General features: G+C 47.6%; 1 protein-coding gene across 1 annotated transcript in view; it reads left to right on the forward strand.

Annotated features, from left to right (window-relative positions):
* The window catches only part of DNAH8 (dynein axonemal heavy chain 8), a 593387-nt gene that overhangs the window by 506472 nt on the left and 63829 nt on the right, over positions 1–23086 (forward strand). The window contains exons 71-77 of the mRNA XM_075338922.1: positions 696–864; positions 4365–4520; positions 4730–4885; positions 8297–8479; positions 13278–13383; positions 13936–14188; positions 14261–14451. Coding sequence (XP_075195037.1) covers positions 696–864; positions 4365–4520; positions 4730–4885; positions 8297–8479; positions 13278–13383; positions 13936–14188; positions 14261–14451 — 1214 coding nt within the window. The remainder of the gene's footprint in view (positions 1–695; positions 865–4364; positions 4521–4729; positions 4886–8296; positions 8480–13277; positions 13384–13935; positions 14189–14260; positions 14452–23086) is intronic.

A 23086-nucleotide genomic window follows, 5' to 3' on the forward strand; every position in this document is an offset into this window, starting at 1 on the left:
ATAATAATAACGTTTGATGACAGCACCATCCGATTATCTGATGCTTCAGCAGTAAAGAGCATTACAGAATATCAGGACTGTTGGAAACTTCTTGCCCCAGGCTAATTGTGTTCTCGCCTTCGCTGACGCACCACAGAAATGGCCATGTTACCGCCAATAACAATGATGACGTCAGACGCCGCTGAGTCCTGCCGGCGTGGCCATCGCTGGCTCTGCCACCACTGAGGTCCGTGACCAGCAGAACCGACTACTTTAGTGACTGGGCCAAACCAGCAATGGAAATATTCTCCCCACTGTCATATTGAGGGCATTAATGGCCATAAGTGCATCTAATATACATTTTTTTAATTCTTTCATTAAAGATGAAATAACTTTGTAAATACAGTATATCTTTAGTGTCTACAGCTCCTATGCAGACCTGTGTTTCCATGGTAACAGACTACAAGTTCCCCTGTAGTCTGATTGCAGTCCTATGTATGTGAGATTGCAGGGTCAGACTACACCGGGTTTGTTGTCTGTTGCCATGGAGATATATTGTCTGCAGAGGAGCTGCAGAACCAAAACGTGAGGCGGACACTTAACGTTTCTGCATTTAGATTAAATTGCTTTAATTTTAGATTTATTGGTAGAAACAAAAAAGATAATTATAAAGGTGGACCCTGGCACTCACTGCTGGCACCGTGTGTTTTTTCTAGTCTCGTCGGCAATGTCCTCCTAGTGGCCGCTTTCCTCTCATACTGCGGACCGTTTAATGAAACATTCAGGACCCTGCTGGAAGACATATGGGAGGCGGAAATACAGAGCAGGGGCATCCCGTCCTCCGGGAACCTGAATATAGTGTCCATGTTCATAGACCAGCCAACGGTAAGAAGACGTGATACCCCACGTCACAGGCAGGGGGCAGTGTGAGGCCAGATAACTCTACTGCACTCAGTGTATATTTATGTACTATGTGTTACCTTTACTTCCCTCCGTGTTTCCTATGTAGACGATGTCATGCACTAGGCGATACATGTGCGCAGCTGTGCACGGAGTGGGATATATAGTCTGTGTGCGTTGTGTACAGATACGGCATTGCTCGCTCAGTCCTGTCCTATTATTATCCTATATAAGAGCTGTAGGATCTCGGTGCGGAGGAAAGAAGTAACAAATGCTCCATCAATGGCATATAACCCACCACACATCCCACTCATCACTGGCTGTCTTGCCTCCAGGAGGACGTGTATGTGATGTCTATGGCCAGGTCACCCCAATTCCTTCTTCTTATTTTGGCTTGTGTTCTGGTGATTATCGCACACTGGACCTTTCCACACCAGAGAAGCAGCACTTCAGCCTCTCGTCTTACTCTCCACTTGTGTTTTAGATTGTCAGGGCTGCTGCGTTGATTGCAGATGTTTCAGATATGTCACCATTAAAGGGACTTGTTATGTCTGTTCCCCAGTGATTGTCATGACTGATCCCACTGCTGTGTCTGGTACTAGCTCTGAATGATAAAATATCCAGGTATACAGGGGGTGACAGCCACTAACCTTCTCATTTCCAGTAAATAATTTTGGCTATTGGCAATCTCTGCTGCTCCCTGCAGGGGGCAGGAGTGTGCTCTGTGCCTGTGCCACGCTGCTGCGCAGGGCACCGGCCACAGCCTCCCCTGTACCGCTTCATATACCTTACATCACATCTGTGTCTCTCCAGCTTACTGCACACGATGTGGACTGATCTGTACATGTGGCAAACAAGGGGAAAATAACAATGTCTTAGTTTATTAGCCTTGTGTTCACATGTGATATTATATGCTGGGCTTTAAAGAGGACCAATCACCAGGATTTTCCAATATAAACTAAAACCAGTGCTATACTGGCGCTATCAGGCTGATTCTATACATACAGTGCTACACTGGCACTATCAGGCTGATTCTATACATACAGTGCTATACTGGCACTATCAGGCTGATTCTATACATACAGTGCTATACTGGCGCTATCAGGCTGATTCTATACATACAGTGCTATACTGGCACTATCAGGCTGATTCTATACATACAGTGCTGTACTGGCACTATCAGGCTGATTCTATACATACAGTGCTATACTGGCACTATCAGGCTGATTCTATACATACAGTGCTATACTGGCGCTATCAGGCTGATTCTATACATACAGTGCTATACTGGCGCTATCAGGCTGATTCTATACATACAGTGCTGTACTGGCACTATCAGGCTGATTCTATACATACAGTGCTATACTGGCACTATCAGGCTGATTCTATACATACAGTGCTATACTGGCACTATCAGGCTGAGTCTATACATACAGTGCTATACTGGCACTATCAGGCTGATTCTATACATACAGTGCTGTACTGGCGCTATCAGGCTGATTCTATACATACAGTGCTATACTGGCGCTATCATGCTGATTCTATACATACAGTGCTATACTGGCACTATCAGGCTGATTCTATACATACAGTGCTGTACTGGCACTATCAGGCTGATTCTATACATACCTGTAGTTATGAGATCGGATGTATATTTTCTAAAACATAGGCAAGTAAAGTTTGTGAAATGGGCTGTTATTTGATTGACAGGTGCAACAGAATAGCTAATGGGTGGGTCGCATTTTCCTAGTTATTCCAAACCCTGTCTGCCTGCCTGTCCTTCCTTCCCAGGGGGAGGAAGGAGAGAGGAGGAAGGACAGGCAGGCAGACAGGGTTGGGAATAACTAGGAAAACCCGACCCACCCATTAGCGATTCTGTTGCACATGTCAATCAACTAACAGCCCATTTCACAAACTTTATTTGCCTGTATTTCAGAAAGTGTACATCCGATCTCACAACTAAAGGTATTTTCATGAACAACCAGGTGAGTCACTCAGATATCCCACCGCTGCCACCAATTTGTCACGAACAGCCGGGGGAGTCACTCAGATATCCCGCAGCTGTTCACTAATTTGTCACGAACACGACTACTCTCTAGCGCTCCTCTTGTCGGCAGGCCACATTTGGTACTGCAGGACAATGCATAAGATGAGGCTGCTGAGCTGATAATGCCAAATATTGGCGGTCTCACAGCAAGGGTAAATGTATATATCACCGATTCCCGCTAATGGAATATATATATACCTCGGTACCCTTAATGATAGCACCCCAATAATTCAATGCAATACAATTACGCTGCCACCACCCAGACTTTCTCCAGGTAGCTGGGCACCCGTTTCAGATAGCTGAAGGCTTTCGGACGGGATTGGGTTCGTATATAGAACAGAAGGAAGCGAACTATTAAATTTTATATATTTAATCCAAAAATAGGCAGTGTTTAAAAAATATACAAGAATTTACAAAAGGGAACAATACAAATACACAGTATAGACAGTTACATAAAATAAAAGGTAAAAAACGTGAAACTTACTAAACTCGTGCCATAGATGTGACGTCCGAATTTAGGGAGGGAGGGGCTCCAAGAGAAGAAGATGGTAGAAACGGCCAGCATCACCCCTTACTGATGCCTTCCAAAACTGACTCCCCCCAGCAATCATTTTACGATCTCTTGTGGGCTGTGCCAAGAGTGTCACAAAGTTCTTTAATTCTAGCTTTTCACATATCTTTGCCCCTGGGCCACACAGCTGAGAGATATTAGCATCATATTTTATCTCGATTTTACATAGATACCAAACACAACGCATCTAGCATGATTACTGGCAAGTTACTGGCCAATACTCATTTGTCGCGCTACCAGCGATCTCCAAGTTAAGCTAAACGGTGCGCTGGGTTCAGCGCTCCACAGGGATTCTGGCAATATGCTTTTAATTTTTCTAGCATTAACGTAGCGCTTAAAAACTGTTTTAGAAGTTTTCCCTGCAACAGAACAAAGAAATGTCTTTTCTATGCATCCTTTGGCTGTAGCTCTACCATCACCCGAGTCATAAATTCCTAAACTTTCAAGCCGATCAGATAATCGTCATGACTATCTGTGGCTGATGGTGGGGAGGGGGGTAAGGACCCTTCAAGAGTTTTACATGACACCTCACATGACAGGTATGTATAGAATCAGCATGATAGCGCCAGTATAGCACTGGCTTTAGGTTATATATGGTGGTTGGTCTTTTTTAAGCTTCTGATATCCACTGTAAGTTTATCTGGTTGCACCTCCGCATGTGTTGCCTGGACAAGACCTCACGGCACATGAAGCTGTGCACCGTGGTTAGTGAGGATGATGGCATAAATGTAGCAGGACATTGTGATAATGCGGGTGAGGGGAGGAACCAAGATGATGTCATGTGTCTGCTGGGTCTCGCTCTGACCCCGTCTGTTTCTATGAAGTGGATCAGTTGTGACCGTCATTTCTATGCTCTATATCTTGTAGGTTAGCGATTGGATCCTTCAGGGTTTACCTGCAGATGATATGTCTATCCAAAATGGTATAATCATGACTAAGGCGACCAGATATCCCCTCCTTATTGATCCGCAGGCTCAAGGGAAGGCTTGGATTAAGATGAGGGAGAAAGTCAATGGTCTACAGGTGATCGTTATACATTACGAGTGTCTTCTATATATTCCATGTTAGGGCAGATGAGGGACCTGCACCTATCATCCATTCATTGCATGTGCATAGATAAACTATGAATGTATGACCTGGGGATACCCAGAATAGTATCCGGCACAGGCGGGCTAATTACGATTTACCCCTCACTGATACAATCCCCCTGACCATTACCTCTGATATTGCAGGTGACCTCCTTCACTCACAAGTCTTTCTACACTCTTTTGGAAGTCTGCCTGTCACTCGGGAGGCCTCTCCTCATTGAAGACATCGGAGAACAACTTGATCCATCTCTGGATAACATTCTAGAAAAAAACTATATTAAATCTGGAGCTTCCCTTAAGGTTTGTGTGTTTATGTGACACATAATGTAGTAAGCAGCTAATTTATCAGCGTAGACCCTCATTTATAACATCGCTTGTCCGAAAATTCAGGAAATTCACAGTTTTCTAACCTGAAAAGAAATATGTGAAACCCCTGCCTCTGGTGCTGACGGTGTTGTCCCTACAAGAGTTTCCTTATTGTTTTACTCTGGACACGGAGCGCAGGGATTAGCTCCAGTCCTCACCGGGATGTATGGCATGTTACCGCTGCATGAAGATATATATGGGACGGTCTATAGGCCGCCTGTACCAGACCCTGGATGAGTTACTGCAGCCGTGTGTGATACAGATATGCTGCAGTGTATAGAAAACATGCTGTGTAAAGCCGGCGTGGACTATGTGCCACGATGACTGGTCTGAGGCAGGTCCCCGGCCACTTCTCTCTGCTCCCCTAGACTGACATCTCTCCCTCTATAAAAAGGAGCTTGTTGGGGAATTCGCCGGGGCCTGTCTTGGAGATGCATTGCTCCTGTCGCAGCGTTTGTGTATAAGGCCCTGTGCGCACTAGAAAAAGGATTTTCTCAAGAAATTTCTTGAGTATGAAAGATTAGCGCACTTGCGTTCAAAAAACGCACCAATAACGCACTGAAAAACGCATGCGTTTTTACCTCGTTTTTTATGTGTTTTTGATGCGGTTTTTTTCCACGGGTTGGTCCCTGCATTTTTTTTACCATTATCTATGGCAAAAATCGCAGCTACCTGCAGAAAAGAAGTGACATGCTCATTCTTTTTCTCAATAAATTCTGCAGAAAGAATGTTCTTGAGAAAAAAACGCAGTGTGCGCACAGATATTTTTTTTTTTCCATAGGTTTTGCTGGGGAATGTCTGAATGTCTGCAGAAAGGTTACAACCATTTTCTCAAGACATTTCTGCAGCAAAAACAAAAAAAAAAACCGCGGGTAAGAATGCAGTGTGCGCACAGGGCCTTAAACATACACAACAGCAACAACACAGCCAGTGTCTGATTCCTGCTGCCCGAGTTTCGTAATGTATCCTGTGGGATTAATTGATTCAGCTCTTAGACAATCCCTTTAATTAGTTACTGAAGCTTGTGCAGCCTCCTGGTGTCAGGGTTGCAAACACCAGTGCAATTAAAGTTTCTTCTTTTATTGTCAGCCTGCGCGCCTTTGCTCTAGAGATAATGATCAGCAGCACCTTACAGAGTGGGTGACATTTACTGGTCACTGGTGTACAATCCACACACAATCTGTACATCCAGTGCCTGGGTCTTGGCCGGCAGCCACCGTGAGAGGAGTAACTCCCGAGTCTCATGATTCACACTGGCTCCATTCACATAGACGCGGAGTGCTCCTTGTATCTCTGTTTTGTCCCATTCACTTTAATGAAACATGCTGTAATACCAAGCAAGGCCACAACATAACGAACAGTGTGTGCAAACCCAATGTAAACAATGAAGAGGCTCTAGCGCTCGCTCAGTCCACGCAGCCCCTGCATGCAACAGAGCTACAGCCCCTGACAGAAGTTCTGTCGCTTATCCATGTTATGTAAATAAAAGCTTATAACCTGACTTTAAATTCATCCATTGGTTTTATAAATTACTCTTTTGAAAGCTGAAACCCTCCAAAATTTGGTTTAGGTTATGAAAATAAAGTTGCTGAAATATTGATCATTTCATGAACACAGAAAGGTCAGATTTTGGCAAGACAAAAGTTTTGTCGCCCACAGAAAGTAATGTGAAATTCAAACAAATAATTCACTTCTAATACAAAGATATGTTGCATAACATTGGTGAATGAAGTTGTGGTGCTATTAGAGCCATATTTAATATTTTGTGTAACTTCCATGAGATTGAAGGACTGTATCCATGCGGTTCAACAATAATTCATACAATTTACTGATGATGTCATCAGGAATAGCAGAGAATGCATCTTACACACCTCCCAGAGTTCATCTAGATTCTTTGGTTTTGTCTTCCAAGCTTCCTCTTTCATCCTACCCCAAACATGCTCAATGATGCTCATGTCTGGTGACTGGGCTGGCCAGTCCTTGAGCACCTTGATCTTCTCTGCTAGGAGGAACTTTGTTGTAGAGATGGATGTATGAGATGGAGCACCCTCCCGCTGCAGAATTTGACCCCTTTTATGATTGGGAATGTAAGAGGTAGCTAATGCTTCTTGATATTTTAGGCTATTGATATTGCCTTCCACCTTGCAAATGTTTTGCATACACCTATACTGGATGTAACCCCAGACCATGATCTTTTTGGGTGTATTTTGGATCCATACGGGCTCCAGTAGGTCTCCTTCAGTATTTGCGGTGGTGTAATTCAACTGAAGATTCATCAGAGAAATCCACCTTCTGCCACTTTTCTAGCATCCATCTGTTTAGCAGACTGTGGGACTTGGCAAATGCCACATGGTTTTTTAATTCCCTTTGTTTAGTGCTGGCTTCTGGGCACTGATTCACCATGGATGTTATAGTTGACATAGGGACTTGAGGTGACCAGGCCTGTTGGAGCTCTGCTGCAGTCGAAGATAGGCTTGCTTTGGATTTTCTAACCAACAAACGTTCCTCCTGAGCAGGTCTGCCGGACCTGGGCTTGTCAAAAACATCTCCAGTCTCTTCAAATCTTTTTTTAATTCCTTGTACTTGACGCTGAGACACATTAAAGGTGTCAGCCACCTCTGCAGTGGATCTGGTCTTCAGCCTCTTGAATCAAGGCTTTGGTCGCAGGGTGGATTTTTGGCATGTTGTCAGAGGTCAAGTTGTAGTTCAACTGAAGGCCTGTAGTACTGGGTTTCTTTTTATACACACCTGCTAATTAACCGATCATTTAGTGAGCACAGGTGAGGATGTAAACTAAAATTGGGTGCATTATATGACAAGGCGACAAAACTTTTGTCTTGCCAAAATCTGACCTTTCTGTGTTCATTAACTGGCCAATATTTCAGCTTTGCAGCAACTTTATTTTCATAACCTAAACCAAATGTGGGAGGGTTTCAGCTTTCAAAAGAGTAATTTATAAAACCAATGGATGAATTTAAAGTCAGGTTATAAGCTTTTATTTACATAACATGGATAAGCGACAGAACTTCTGTCAGGGAGTGTATAATATTGATGACATTTTTATATACATCGTCCAGATAAACCCTTTATGGGCCACACTCCGGAAACATGGTACTTATTTGCTATTCCCTACAGATCTGTGCAATTCTTTCTCCACCATCTTTATTTGTACAATAACGTAAGCAATGTATGTGGGAAATGATAATGGTGAGTGTCCCACATCAGGGGCGACCATTAGTCCACAGGGGCCTCACAAAGTACCTGCATTTACCGCTATTATACATATTACCTTGTTATACCGCTGTTCATCTTTACAAGTGTGCCATTATTTTGCCTGGTATACAGGTGAAAGTTGGAGATAAAGTAATGGACGTAGTGGACACATTTACACTCTACATGACCACTGTGAGGCCAAATCCTGCCTTCACTCCGGAGATCAGCGCAAAGACCTCAGTAATAGACTTCACTGTCACCAAGAAAGGACTGGAGACGCTGCTGATGGGGAGGGCCGTCCTGGCTGAGAAGCAGGTAACGGGGTCCCCAACGACACCCACTAATCATTTATTATGTTATAACCTGTGAATGGGAGCAGATTCCCGTGACCTTATGTATAAATCTACAGAGGAAGAGCTTTATAAAACCAAGACAATAGCCAACACCACAGATAATATACACAGTGATGTCACAGTACAGGGATAATACACACAGTGATGTCACAGTACAGGGATAATACACACAGTGATGTCACAGTACAGGGATAATACACACAGTGATGTCACAGTACAGGGATAATACACACAGTGATGTCACAGTACAGGGATAATGCACACAGTGATGTCACAGTACAGGGATAATACACACAGTGATGTCACAGTACAGAGATAATACACACAGTGATGTCACAGTACAGGGATAATGCACACAGTGATGTCACAGTACAGGGATAATACACACAGTGATGTCACTGTACAGGGATAATACACACAGTGATGTCACAGTACAGAGATAATACACACAGTGATGTCACAGTACAGGGATAATACACACAGCGATGTCACAGTACAGGGATCATACACACAGTGATGTCACTGTACAGGGATAATACACATAGTGATGTCACAGTACAGGGATAATACACACAGTGATGTCACAGTACAGAGATAATACACACAGCGATGTCACAGTACAGGGATAATACACACAGTGATGTCACAGTACAGGGATAATACACACAGCGATGTCACAGTACAGGGATAATACACACAGCGATGTCACAGTACAGGGATAATACACACAGCGATGTCACAGTACAGGGATAATACACACAGCGATGTCACAGTACAGGGATAATACACACAGCGATGTCACAGTACAGGGATAATACACACAGCGATGTCACAGTACAGGGATAATACACACAGCGATGTCACAGTACAGGGATTATACACACAGCGATGTCACAGTACAGGGATAATACACACAGCGATGTCACAGTACAGGGATAATACACACAGTGATGTCACAGTACAGGGATAATACACATAGTGATGTCACAGTACAGAGATAATACACACAGTGATGTCACAGTACAGGGATAATACACACAGTGATGTCACAGTACAGGGATAATACACACAGTGATGTCACAGTACAGGGATAATGCACACAGTGATGTCACAGTACAGGGATAATACACACAGTGATGTCACAGTACAGGGATAATACACACAGTGATGTCACAGTACAGGGATAATACACACAGTGATGTCACAGTACAGGGATAATACACACAGCGATGTCACAGTACAGGGATAATACACACAGCGATGTCACAGTACAGGGATAATACACACAGCGATGTCACAGTACAGGGATAATACACACAGCGATGTCACAGTACAGGGATAATACACACAGCGATGTCACAGTACAGGGATAATACACACAGCGATGTCACAGTACAGGGATAATACACACAGTGATGTCACAGTACAGGGATAATACACACAGTGATGTCACAGTACAGGGATAATACACACAGTGATGTCACAGTACAGGGATAATACACACAGTGATGTCACAGTACAGGGATAATGCACACAGTGATGTCACAGTACAGGGATAATACACACAGTGATGTCACAGTACAGGGATAATGCACACAGTGATGTCACAGTACAGGGATAATGCACGCAGTGATGTCACAGTACAGGGATAATACACGCAGTGATGTCACAGTACAGGGGTAATATACGCAGTGATGTCACAGTACAGGGATAATACACACAGTGATGTCACAGTACAGGGATAATACACACAGTGATGTCACAGCACAGGGATAATGCACACAGCGATGTCACAGCACAGGGATAATGCACACAGCGATGTCACAGCACAGAGATAATACACACAGTGATGTCACAGCACAGGGATAATACACACAGTGATGTCACAGTACAGGATAATACACACAGTGATGTCACAGCACAGGGATAATACACACAGTGATGTAACAGTACAGGGATAATACACAACGTGATGTAACAGTACAGGGATAATACACACAGTGATGTCACAGCACAGGGATAATACACACAGTGATGTAACAGTACAGGGATAATACACACAGTGATGTAACAGTACAGAGATAATACACACAGTGATGTAACAGTACAGGGATAATACACACAGTGATGTCACAGCACAGGGATAATACACACAGTGATGTAACAGCACAGGGATAATACACACAGTGATGTCACAGTACAGGGATAATACACAACGTGATGTCACAGTACAGGGATAATACACACAGTGATGTCACAGCACAGGGATAATACACACAGTGATGTAACAGTACAGGGATAATACACACAGTGATGTAACAGTACAGGGATAATACACACAGTGATGTCACAGCACAGGGATAATGCACACAGCGATGTCACAGCACAGGGATAATGCACACAGCGATGTCACAGCACAGGGATAATGCACACAGCGATGTCACAGCACAGGGATAATGCACACAGCGATGTCACAGCACAGAGATAATACACACAGCGATGTCACAGCACAGGGATAATACACACAGCGATGTCACAGTACAGGGATAATACACACAGCGATGTCACAGTACAGAGATAATACACACAGCGATGTCACAGTACAGAGATAATACACACAGCGATGTCACAGTACAGAGATAATACACACAGCGATGTCACAGTACAGGGATAATACACACAGCGATGTCACAGTACAGGGATAATACACACAGCGATGTCACAGTACAGGGATAATACACACAGCGATGTCACAGCACAGGGATAATACACACAGCGATGTCACAGTACAGAGATAATACACACAGCGATGTCACAGTACAGGGATAATACACACAGGGATGTCACAGTACAGGGATAATACACACAGTGATGTCACAGCACAGGGATAATACACACAGTGATGTCACAGCACAGAGATAATACACACAGTGATGTCACAGTACAGGGATAATACACACAGTGATGTCACAGTACAGGGATAATACACACAGTGATGTCACAGTACAGAGATAATGCACACAGTGATGTCACAGTACAGAGATAATGCACACAGTGATGTCACAGTACAGGGATAATGCACACAGTGATGTCACAGTACAGGGATAATACACACAGTGATGTCACAGTACAGGGATAATACACACAGTGATGTCACAGTACAGGGATAATACACACAGTGATGTCACAGTACAGGGATAATACACACAGTGATGTCACAGTACAGGGATAATACACACAGTGATGTCACAGTACAGGGATAATACACACAGTGATGTCACAGTACAGGGATAATACACACAGTGATGTCACAGTACAGGGATAATACACAACGTGATGTCACAGTACATGGATAATACACAACGTGATGTCACAGTACAGGGATAATACACACAGTGATGTCACAGTACAGGGATAATACACACAGTGATGTCACAGTGCAGGGATAATACACACAGTGATGTCACAGTGCAGGGATAATACACACAGTGATGTCACAGTGCAGGGATAATACACACAGTGATGTCACAGTGCAGGGATAATACACACAGTGATGTCACAGTACAGGGATAATACACACAGTGATGTCACAGTACAGGGATAATACACACAGTGATGTCACAGTACAGGGATAATACACACAGTGATGTCACAGTACAGGGATAATACACACAGTGATGTCACAGTACAGGGATAATACACACAGTGATGTCACAGTACAGGGATAATACACACAGTGATGTCACAGCACAGGGATAATACACACAGTGATGTCACAGTACAGGGATAATACACACAGTGATGTCACAGTACAGGGATAATATACACAGCGATGTCACAGTACAGGGGTAATGCACACAGTGATGTCACAGTACAGGGGTAATGCACACAGTGATGTCACAGTACAGGGATAATACACACAGTGATGCTTCTATACATACAATGACATCACATCACAAGAAATCGATAAATAAAGCCTCACTAGTTGTATACTGGTTCGGTGTGAAGCTGGTATCAGTACAGGAAAGCTGCATATGTTTTACTTTCATTCTGAGGCGGATATCGCAGGTCGCAGGCTGCACAATGCGGCATGGAGGCAGCACAGTGCAACTTTAACTACGCAGGAATAAAGCGCTGCGCACGTGTCACCGCGGTTCATGCTGTTTCATAGCGGTGTCTGATCTTCAGACTGCGGTCTGACATCTGCTCAGCAGTTACATTGTGCCAGGAGCCTGCATCTAAATGTCATACACGATGTTGCATGTTACTGCGCGACATTTTCCCAATAAGCCACACACGGGTGAGACACGGCACAGGAGCGTCCTATACATACACGTGATGAGATACTCTATATGTGCAGCAGTCGGTGCATTAAGCTTGATACATATGCTCCACTGTGTAAGTCTCCTTTGTCTGGCACATAATGAAGCTTCAGCCACTCAGTAGTTACGCCACAAGGCTTCAGAGGCCAGTGATCGGCTGCAGCGGTCTGGTGGGTAGACAGCCAGTCATTATGCAGCCTTGTAATCAGAGAGCAGAGGCAGGAATCCCTGGAGCAGTAGTGCATTATGAGTGGGATTTGTACGGTAAGTTTTGTTTTTTTATGTTATTTTTTACGCATTTAACCCATTGATCTCAGAAAATCATCCAGCCTCTACACATCTCCGGTTCCCTCTTATCCAATACATGTAAGGCTTACCTTCAGTCTCCACATGTGTGCAGAGCCTTTGTACCCAGCCTTCTGTCTGATATTTTCCCAGGAGCTGGAAGCCGAGAGCGTCAGCCTGATGCAGGAGGTTAATGTGAACACGCGCCGAATGAAGGAGCTGGAGGACGCGCTTCTAGTGCGGCTGAGCGCAGCTACAGGTAATGTGCAGCGATGTACACGAGTCTGTGGATGGAGCAGGCTGCACCGAGAGTCATCTACAGCACTCTGCCCATCTATATCGGAGGGTTCACAGTTTGGCAACGTTCTCATCTACGTGGTGGGTTTACTGCTGATTTACACAGGGGACGTTCGCAGCACCGTGCATGTGACCGGGGTGTGACCGGATCTGCACTCTCTGTAATGATTCCATGCGCTGTGGATTTGTGACCCGTCAGTAATATTACAGTTTTGTATACATTCTTGCCACAGTTTTTACCCCATTAATGTATAGAAGGGACATTTGTGGTGAATCTCCAGCACACGCAGATTGTGCATTGGAATTACTGCAGATTTGTGGCAAGATGCACAGGATTACTCTGCCGCTCCTGGATTCACCCTTCGGTAACCTGCTATTAATATGACATGTTCATTACTCTGGTTTCTTGTCTCTAATGCTACATTGTGTTGTCAGATCCTGTAACCGGTCAGTGAAGGCCCGATCAGCGATACGGGGCGAGTGCTTACTAATACCATAGATTCCTCATTGTCAGGATCCCTGGTAGAAGATACGTCTCTGGCAGAAGTCCTGACAATTACTCAGCAGACAGTCAGTGGAGTGAGCGAGAAGCTGCACATCGCCGCCGACACCGAAGTGAGGATCCGCAGAGCCCGGGAGGAGTATCGCCTCATTGCCACACGTGGAAGCCTCCTGTATTTCCTGACCACGGAGATGAGCATGGTCAATGTCATGTACTCATCGTCACTCGGGCAGTTCATCAAGCTGTTTGATAGATCCATCGCCAGGTATGAGGATGGTGTCCCCTCCATTCACCTGGTAATCCAGAGTCATCATCCAGCTCTTGTGTTGTCTCACAGATCAGACAGAAGCCCTCACCTCCACAAACGAATAAGCACCATCACTGAACATCTCACGTACGAGGCGCATCGATACTACACCAGAGGCTTGTACGAGAAGCATCAGCTCCTGTTCACACTGCTCCTGGCACTGAGGATCGACCTCCAGCGGGGGAACATCAAAAACAAGGAATTCCAAACCTTGCTTCAGGGTAAATGAGTTTCATATCTTACATTCTAGGCCTTATAGAATAAATCATAACCTTCCCTCAGACACGAGGCAGTCCACCCAAGAACCTTCAGTCCTGAGCGAGATCCCAAACCTAGCAAGTGCTCTGGCCCTCGGGAATCCCCGCCCTTCATTGCCCCCTCGGTCTTGATTTATTGATCAAAACTAGTGTCATACAACACTACCTTCATGTGTCGTCTGAGCCCAGGAAGGCTGCACTGTCCCTGCGCCGTGTGAATGAGACCCAACCATGGGCAGTACACGGACAATGACCGGACTGTGCTGCGGCCATCCATCAAGACAAAGGGGCGGTGCAGGGATAGCTTACTAATGGGACCTTAGTGTTTGCTGCACTACCCACTGGGCACATACAGTCCTACTTGCCTATTTGTTAAAAGAATACATTTGTCAATTAGACTTTTTCATCCACGACAGTACATTTTTATCAACCAAGATGATATGATGATTTGAGGTGTGTTACAATCGAATGTACATCAATACTACTGGTTTTATGGACAGAAAAAAAGGATTTAATGAGAAATGCATGTAGTGAGGGGCTGGGGGTGCAGACCCTCTGCTTTACCAGTTATTAGAAGTCTCAGCATTCGATTCCCCACTGACCTCAATAAGGACTGATCCAGTGGGTAAGCGATAACCGTTATCAGCTGGAACACCACTGTGCAAATGGACTTAGTGATATAACGATGCAATATAGGCTGACTGACATTACTGATGGCAGATTTTACACCAGAAAAGTTCTAACTGCTCCGCACCCCTCAATAAAGTTGGACCGTTTTCAATTCTCTCAAAGTTGATAAAATCTTTTCATCCCTCTCAGCTGTGATAAGCAGTTATTTAGAATTGTCTGATTAAGGCTATGTACGCACGTTGCGTAGTGTCCATGCTGAAAAATCTGCAGCGATTTGGCAGTGCATGTGCGCTTCAAATCGCTGCAGAAACACTGCGTAATGGATGCAGTGTGTCTGCAGAATAGATGCCGAGTTCATGTGCTCGGGATGCTGCCTCTCCCATAGACAGAGTGGGAGCAGCATCCAAAACGCACGAGAGAAGTGACATGTTGCTTTTTTGAGCGCAGCGATTTGGAGCAAACACAACGTGCGCACGTATCATGCACAATCTATATAGATTGTGCTGGAGACGCAGAACGCATGCGTTTACGTTGCAGTGCAATATGCATTGTAAATGCATGTAATTACGGAACGTGCGCACACAGCCTAAATGATCCATAATCTGCATCTCCTAGAAGCCCAAGACCTTTTTTTTTTCCCAGAACTTTTTTAGATTTATTTAATAAAGGAAATAGTCCAAAAAAAAATTCAAGGGACGATTCATCATTTGTTTTTTCTCCTTGTTTGTCTTGTGGTTTTTGCGGTTTTCTGCACCAGATTAAATTAATATGGTGCTCTCAGTAAATTAATTTTGAGCTAAGTGAAAAATGTTTTTTTTCTGTCTCTTGTGACATTTTGGCACGAAAAGCTCATGTTTTTTTCACATAATGGTCGGAAAAATTTCAGGTGTATATTAAATACTGGTCTATATTTGAAAAAAAAATGTTACTTACCGAAGTATTGTGGCAGATTTTACCCAAAGAAAAGGTGCAGGGGTAATAAGCAATCCTGAAGAAGCAATAGCACGTAACATATTTGTTTCATGAAAAAAAAAAACAAATCTATCTAACCAAGAGGTCAATAGTTGTGTACATTTTAATTGTTGGAATAGTTATGATCAGGGTGTCACGCACGGAGTAGAATATTTCCGTATATAATGCGTGACACACACAGTCAGACCAATGGGCGTCTGACGCACTACCAAAAACACCACAAAAAAGGGGTAAACACCGGGGACACAATACAACAGAGGTCTCTGCCGCCAGGGAGAGGGGTAAGGAGGCACCTCCTGCACTCGCCTCAAGCTGACTCCTAAGCTCCCTACCGTCCCTATACAGGTTATTTCAACCTGTCTGCGAGCAGGATACCTGAGTCTCTCAGTTGGCCCTGAACTCTCCCTGTCTAGTAAGTAGGGCGATGAGTACACTAGACTTGCAACTCCACTAATAAACACGGAGGGAAGGGAAAGACAGACGGGGGATAAATAGAAGGATACAAAACCCCAAACTTCACTGTAACAGATTGACTCAATAGTATCAGGTGGATGGGAACTGGAGAAAACCTCAGCAGCTCCTTCCACCAGGCTGGCCAGAGTAGAAATGATTCTAATAGCAGCAGGGTCCAATCTTTAACCTAAATGGGTGTGGACCCAAAGCAACACCCGCTGACCTGTCCTGCCTGAGCAACTAAGCAGAAATTAACTCACGAGATGACAAAGGAAAGGAAACCTCGTTTAACTGAGGAGTCTAGATGGAGATGGAGGCTCTAGTTCTAAGGCTGTCACGGGTCTCAAAACTGCAGGGAGACGACCGAAACACAGGGTTTTCACGCTGTAGACAGCAGCAGTAGTCGGCCATAATGTTTGTGCTCCGTCTGCCTTGGTATCTACCGTATGTTCTATCTATGATCCTGGTGTCTTGGTGAAAAGTGTTCTTCTCCTTGTTTTTCACCCTTAGCTCCAAGATTGTAGGAGTATGTCAGGGCCAGGTGGACGGGCAGACCCAGGAGGTGGATCCACTGGGCCGAACTCCTAGATGGTGGTAAGGGGTCCGGTAGCTGGAGCACTATAGGCAGCAGAACAGTCCGTGCACAGGAGTATAACGGAGAAGTCCCTGGGACTACGGAGTCACTGGTGGTAGTCCGGGTGACGCAGCTCAGGTTCGGAAGCCGAGAAGATGTCAGGCGGGGTCCGGAACCTTTGGAGCGAGATGACAGGTCACCGCAGGGATCCGAGATGGTACGGACTGTCAGGATGGCAGATGGACTGCGTTCGGGGTTCGGGATTCGGTCTGGACCGGATGGCGAGGCAGGCACGGCTCTACAAGAGAGATAGGTGAGTATATACACATATACACCAGGAGACCTGACTCCTAGCTTAAGAAACACGAAGATCAGGCCCCGCCCCCTTGGACATAAACCCCCTTTATACCCTGTACCTGTTTTGCATCATTTCCTGTTAATGGACGCTGGCCCTTTAAGAAAGGGTCAATGACCGCGCGCCCTAATGCGCATGCGCGCTGCCCGAGTGCCAGAAGCCAGAGCAGGAAGCTGCGAGGAGGAAGCAGCAGGGCCAGGATGGGGCTGTGAAGCCGACGGACGCCGGGTGCGGGGACCAGGACGCTGGGGACGCGCTGGCAAGGGGTGCTGGAGAGCGGGGAGCGGCAGTGACCGGACCAAGGAACCGGGAAGCGAGACGGAGGACCCGGGGAGCGTGACAGGTGAGCCGGAGGGCAGCACAGGGGACCCGGGGAGCGTGACAGTACCCCCCACCCCACGCCCCCCTCCCCGCAACCGGGACAGGAAGGCACGGATCAGCGGAGTACCCACATTCTCCCGGGGTTCCCAGGACCTATCCTCAGGACCATACCCTGCCCAGTCCACCAGGAAGAACTGTCGACCCCGTACGGTCTTCATGGCCACAATATCCCTTACCGCATATATGTCGTCATCGGCAATAGGTGGAGGAGCCGAACTGGCAGCAGCGGAGAAGGGACCCAGGACAACCGGCTTGAGCAGGGAGACGTGGAATGAGTTGGGTATCCTCATCGTGGCCGGGAGCTGTAGCTTGTAGGAGACCTCATTGATCTTGTTGAGGACTTTAAACGGCCCGATGTAGCGAGGACCCAGCTTGTAGGATGGTATCTTCAATCGGACGTACTTGGATGCAAGCCAGACTAGATCTCCAGGAGAGAAACACGGAGGATCCAGACGTCTCTTGTCTGCGTGTCTTTTCATCCGCAGGGAAGCACGCCCAAGGGACGCCTTGACAGAGTCCCAAATGGTTGCAAAGTCACGGGCTACAGTATCAGCAGCAGGGACATCCGAAGAAGGGGATACAGGCAATGGGACGGAGGGCTGAAGTCCGTAAACGACATGGAAGGGAGAGCTGGAGGACGACTCACTGATGTGGTGGTTATGGGAGAATTCAGCCCAAGGAAGAAGCGTGGACCAGTCGTCGTGATGGGCGTTGACATAGTGACGTAAGAAAGAGGTCAATATTTGATTGACCCTCTCCACTTGGCCATTAGACTGAGGATGGTATGCAGATGAAAAGTCCAGAGTCACTCCCAGATGGTTGCAGAGAGCCCTCCAGAAGCGGGAGGTGAACTGAGTTCCTCTATCGGACACGATGTGAGATGGAAAGCCATGCAAGCGGAAGATGTGATGTATGTAGGCGTCCGCGAGTTCCTGAGCAGAGGGCAATCCAGCCATAGGGACGAAATGAGCCATTTTAGAGAATCGATCCACCACGACCCATATGACTGTGTGTCCGGAGGACAATGGCAAGTCTGTAATAAAGTCCATCGCTATGTGTTGCCACGGAACTGAAGGTATCGGCAGAGGCAGAAGACGGCCATATGGCAGGTGTTTGGGCGTCTTGTTCCTGGCACAAGAGGAGCAGGCAGAGACAAAAGCAGCGACGTCCGTGCGAAGGGATGGCCACCAGTAATGGCGTACAATCGCACCCCATGTTCTCTTCTGACCAGCATGACCGGCTGTTTTCGAGGCATGACCCCAGTGTAACACTTTTTGCCTGTCTGTCTCAGAGACATAGGTCTTCCCAGGCGGTATCTGGGCCAGGGTGACAGGGGCCACCGGAATGATTTTGCTAGGACAGATGATGGGTTGGGTAGTCTCCTCCTCCTGCTCCATGGGCATGAAAGACCTGGACAAGGCATCAGCGTGTACATTCTTGTCCGCGGGTCGGAAATGGAGCTGGAAATCAAACCTGGCAAAGAATAAGGACCACCTGGCTTGCCGTGGGTTCAGTCGCTGAGCAGACCGCAGGTATTCCAGGTTCTTGTGGTCCGTGTAAATGATAACGGGGTACACTGCTCCTTCCAGAAGGTAGCGCCATTCCTCCAGAGCCAGTTTGACTGCCAAGAGCTCTCGGTCACCGATGGTGTAGTTGCGTTCAGGCGCTGAGAAGCTCTTGGAGAAGAATCCGCAAGTCACCATCTTCCCGGAGGAGGATTTCTGCATGAGCACTGCTCCGGCTCCTGAGGAGGAGGCATCCACCTCCAAGGTGAACTGGCGGTTTAACTCCGGACGGTGAAGTACAGGAGAGGAAGCAAATGCCCGCTTCAGCGAGCCAAACGCGGCGTCGGCCGCAGGTGACCAGTCCTTTGGATTAGCCTCCTTCTTGGTCAAAGCGGAGAGAGGAGCAGTCAGAGCCGAGAAGTGAGGGATGAACTGGCGGTAATAGTTGGCGAATCCCAGGAAGCGTTGGATTGCCTTCAGTCCAGAAGGAGGAGGCCAGTTGAGAATGGAGGAGACCTTCTTTGGATCCATCTGCAGTCCGGTATCAGAGATGATGTACCCCAGGAAGGGGAGAGAAGACTGCTCAAAGACACACTTCTCATACTTCGCGTACAGACGATTCTCTCTCAGTCTTTGTAGAACCAGCTGCACGTTCTCTCTGTGGGTCTGGAGGTCCGGAGAGAAGACAAGGATGTCATCCAGATATACTACCACACAGAGGTAAAGAAGGTCCCGGAAGACGTTGTTCACCAGTTCTTGAAAGACGGCTGGGGCGTTACACAGGCCGAAGGGCATCACGCAGTATTCATAGTGCCCATCGCGAGTGTTGAACGCGGTCTTCCATTCGTCCCCAGAGCGGATGCGGACCAGATTGTAAGCACCCCGAAGATCCAGCTTGGTGAACACACGAGCTCCTCTAAGCCGGTCAAACAATTCAGGGATGAGCGGCAGAGGGTACTTGTTTTTTACGGTGATTTGATTCAAACCCCGGTAGTCTATGCATGGGCGTAAGTCGCCCTCTTTCTTCTTAACGAAGAAGAAGCCTGCTCCAGCAGGAGAGGAGGATCTCCGGATGAATCCCCTTGCCAGGCTCTCTGTGATGTAAGTAGACATGGCCCTTGTTTCGGCTGGAGACAATGGATATATCCGTCCTCGATGTGGTGTAGTTCCAGGGAGCAGGTCGATGGCACAATCGTAGGGACGATGTGGCGGAAGTACCTCGGATTCCTTTTTATCAAAGACGTCTGCAAAGGACCAATAGGCCGAGGGCAGCCCCGGTAGGTTCTCTGGAACCGGAGGTCGTCGGATGGGTTGTATGGTCTTCAGGCACTTCTCATGGCACGAAGAGCCCCATCGGGTGATTTCGCCAGTGCCCCAGCTGACTGATGGTTCGTGTGTCCGCAACCAGGGAAGTCCCAGCAGGATTTGATGGGACATGTGTGGGAGGACGTAGAGAGCGATGTTCTCGGTGTGCAGGGCACCGATACGCAGTTCCACCGGCTTGGTGATCCAGGAGATGGTGTCAGAGAGGGGTCTCCCATCCACAGAGGCAATCACGAGGGGCTTGTCAAGTGGAGTAACAGGCACCTGGTACTTGTCCACCGTGGCCTGCTGGATGAAATTGCCTGCTGCCCCGGAATCGAGGTATGCCTCAGCCGTGAACCGCGTCTCTCCCGTTGTCACTTGCACAGTCCATGTAACCGGGTCTGAGAGAGTCCCAGCACCTAGGGTGGCCTCTCCTACCAACCCTAGGCTTTGGAGTTTCCCGGCCTCTCGGGACAGGAGCGTAGCAGGTGTGTGTCCTCTCCGCAGTAAAAGCAGAGGCCCTTGGCGAGCCGCTCAGCTCTACGTTGTTCAGACTGCCGCACTCTGTCGATCTGCATGGGCTCGTGGACGGGGGCCCCAGCTGTTGATGACTGAAGTACGGAGGGCTTCTGCGGAGGAGAGGAATGCCGTACCGGACGTCTCTCACGGGACACTTCCTTGGATCGCTCCTGAAAGCGGATGTCCACTCGGGTCGCTAGGGTAATCAGGGCATCCAGGGTGGTCGGTACGTCACGACCCGCCAGCTCATCTTTAATTCGCCCCGAGAGTCCTTCCCAGAAGGCGGCGGTTAGGGCCTCGTTGTTCCACCCGAGTTCCGAAGCCAAGGTGCGAAACCGGATTGCGTATTGGCCCACCGTCAGAGTCCCCTGACGCAGCCGGAGAAGAGACGAAGCAGACGCGGAGGCGCGTCCGGGCTCATCAAAGGTGCCACGGAATGCCTGCAGGAAGTCCTGGATGTTCGTGGTCACAGGATCCCCCTTCTCCCACAAGGGGTTCATCCACGCCAGTGCCTCACCCTCTAGATGGGACATGATGAAGGCGACCTTGGCTTGATCAGAGGCAAACAAATGCGGCAGCTGCGTGAAATGGAGGGAGCATTGGTTTAAGAATCCCCTGCAGGTCTTGGGGTCTCCGGCGTACTGGGGTGGTGAGGCCAAACGAAGTCTGGAAGTATCTGAAGAAGTCGCCACGGGAGCTGGAGCCGTGGCTTGACTAGTGGAGGCCCGGGATGCTGAAGACGTGACTGCCGCTTGTAGCGTGTTCAGGCGGGCGTCCACAGAAGACATAAATTGCAGCATGCGGGTCTGAGTCTCACGCTGGCGTTGGAGTTCCTCCTGTACGGCTGCTAGTGCTGCAGCGGGATCCATGGCCTGATCTTACTGTCAGGGCCAGGTGGACGGGCAGACCCAGGAGGTGGATCCACTGGGCCGAACTCCTAGATGGTGGTAAGGGGTCCGGTAGCTGGAGCACTATAGGCAGCAGAACAGTCCGTGCATACGAGTATAACGGAGAAGTCCCTGGGACCACGGAGTCACTGGTGGTAGTCCGGGTGACGCAGCTCAGGTTCGGAAGCCGAGAAGATGTCAGGCGGGGTCCGGAACCTTTGGAGCGAGATGACAGGTCACCGCAGGGATCCGAGATGGTACGGACTGTCAGGATGGCAGATGGACTGCGTTCGGGGTTCGGGATTCGGTCTGGACCGGATGGCGAGGCAGGCACGGCTCTACAAGAGAGATAGGTGAGTATATACACATATACACCAGGAGACCTGACTCCTAGCTTAAGAAACACGAAGATCAGGCCCCGCCCCCTTGGACATAAACCCCCTTTAGACCCTGTACCTGTTTTGCATCATTTCCTGTTAATGGACGCTGGCCCTTTAAGAAAGGGTCAATGACCGCGCGCCCTAATGCGCATGCGCGCTGCCCGAGTGCCAGAAGCCAGAGCAGGAAGCTGCGAGGAGGAAGCAGCAGGGCCAGGATGGGGCTGTGAAGCCGACGGACGCCGGGTGCGGGGACCAGGACGCTGGGGACGCGCTGGCAAGGGGTGCTGGAGAGCGGGGAGCGGCGGTGACCAGACCAAGGAACCGGGAAGCGAGACGGAGGACCCGGGGAGCGTGACAGGTGAGCCGGAGGGCAGCACAGGGGACCCGGGGAGCGTGACAGAGTATTTCAGGCAGCATTGAAGGAAATGCAATGTGACCGGTTTCATCCCAGTCTATGAAAAGCAATCAACACATTTTGAGCTAAAAGTTTATAATTTTTGGCCCTAAAGTTGCGAAAAAGTCTGTGATCACGTCAGAAAAAGCAAACCAAGCCTCCTTTTCTATCTTTTTTATGGCATTAAGGAATTCTGTGTCTTTGATTAGAAGCCTAATTTGCGGGCCCTTAAATGTGCCAGCTT

The sequence above is a fragment of the Anomaloglossus baeobatrachus genome, chromosome 3 (genome assembly GCF_048569485.1).
Source record: "Anomaloglossus baeobatrachus isolate aAnoBae1 chromosome 3, aAnoBae1.hap1, whole genome shotgun sequence".
NCBI classification, from domain to species: Eukaryota; Metazoa; Chordata; class Amphibia; order Anura; family Aromobatidae; genus Anomaloglossus; species Anomaloglossus baeobatrachus.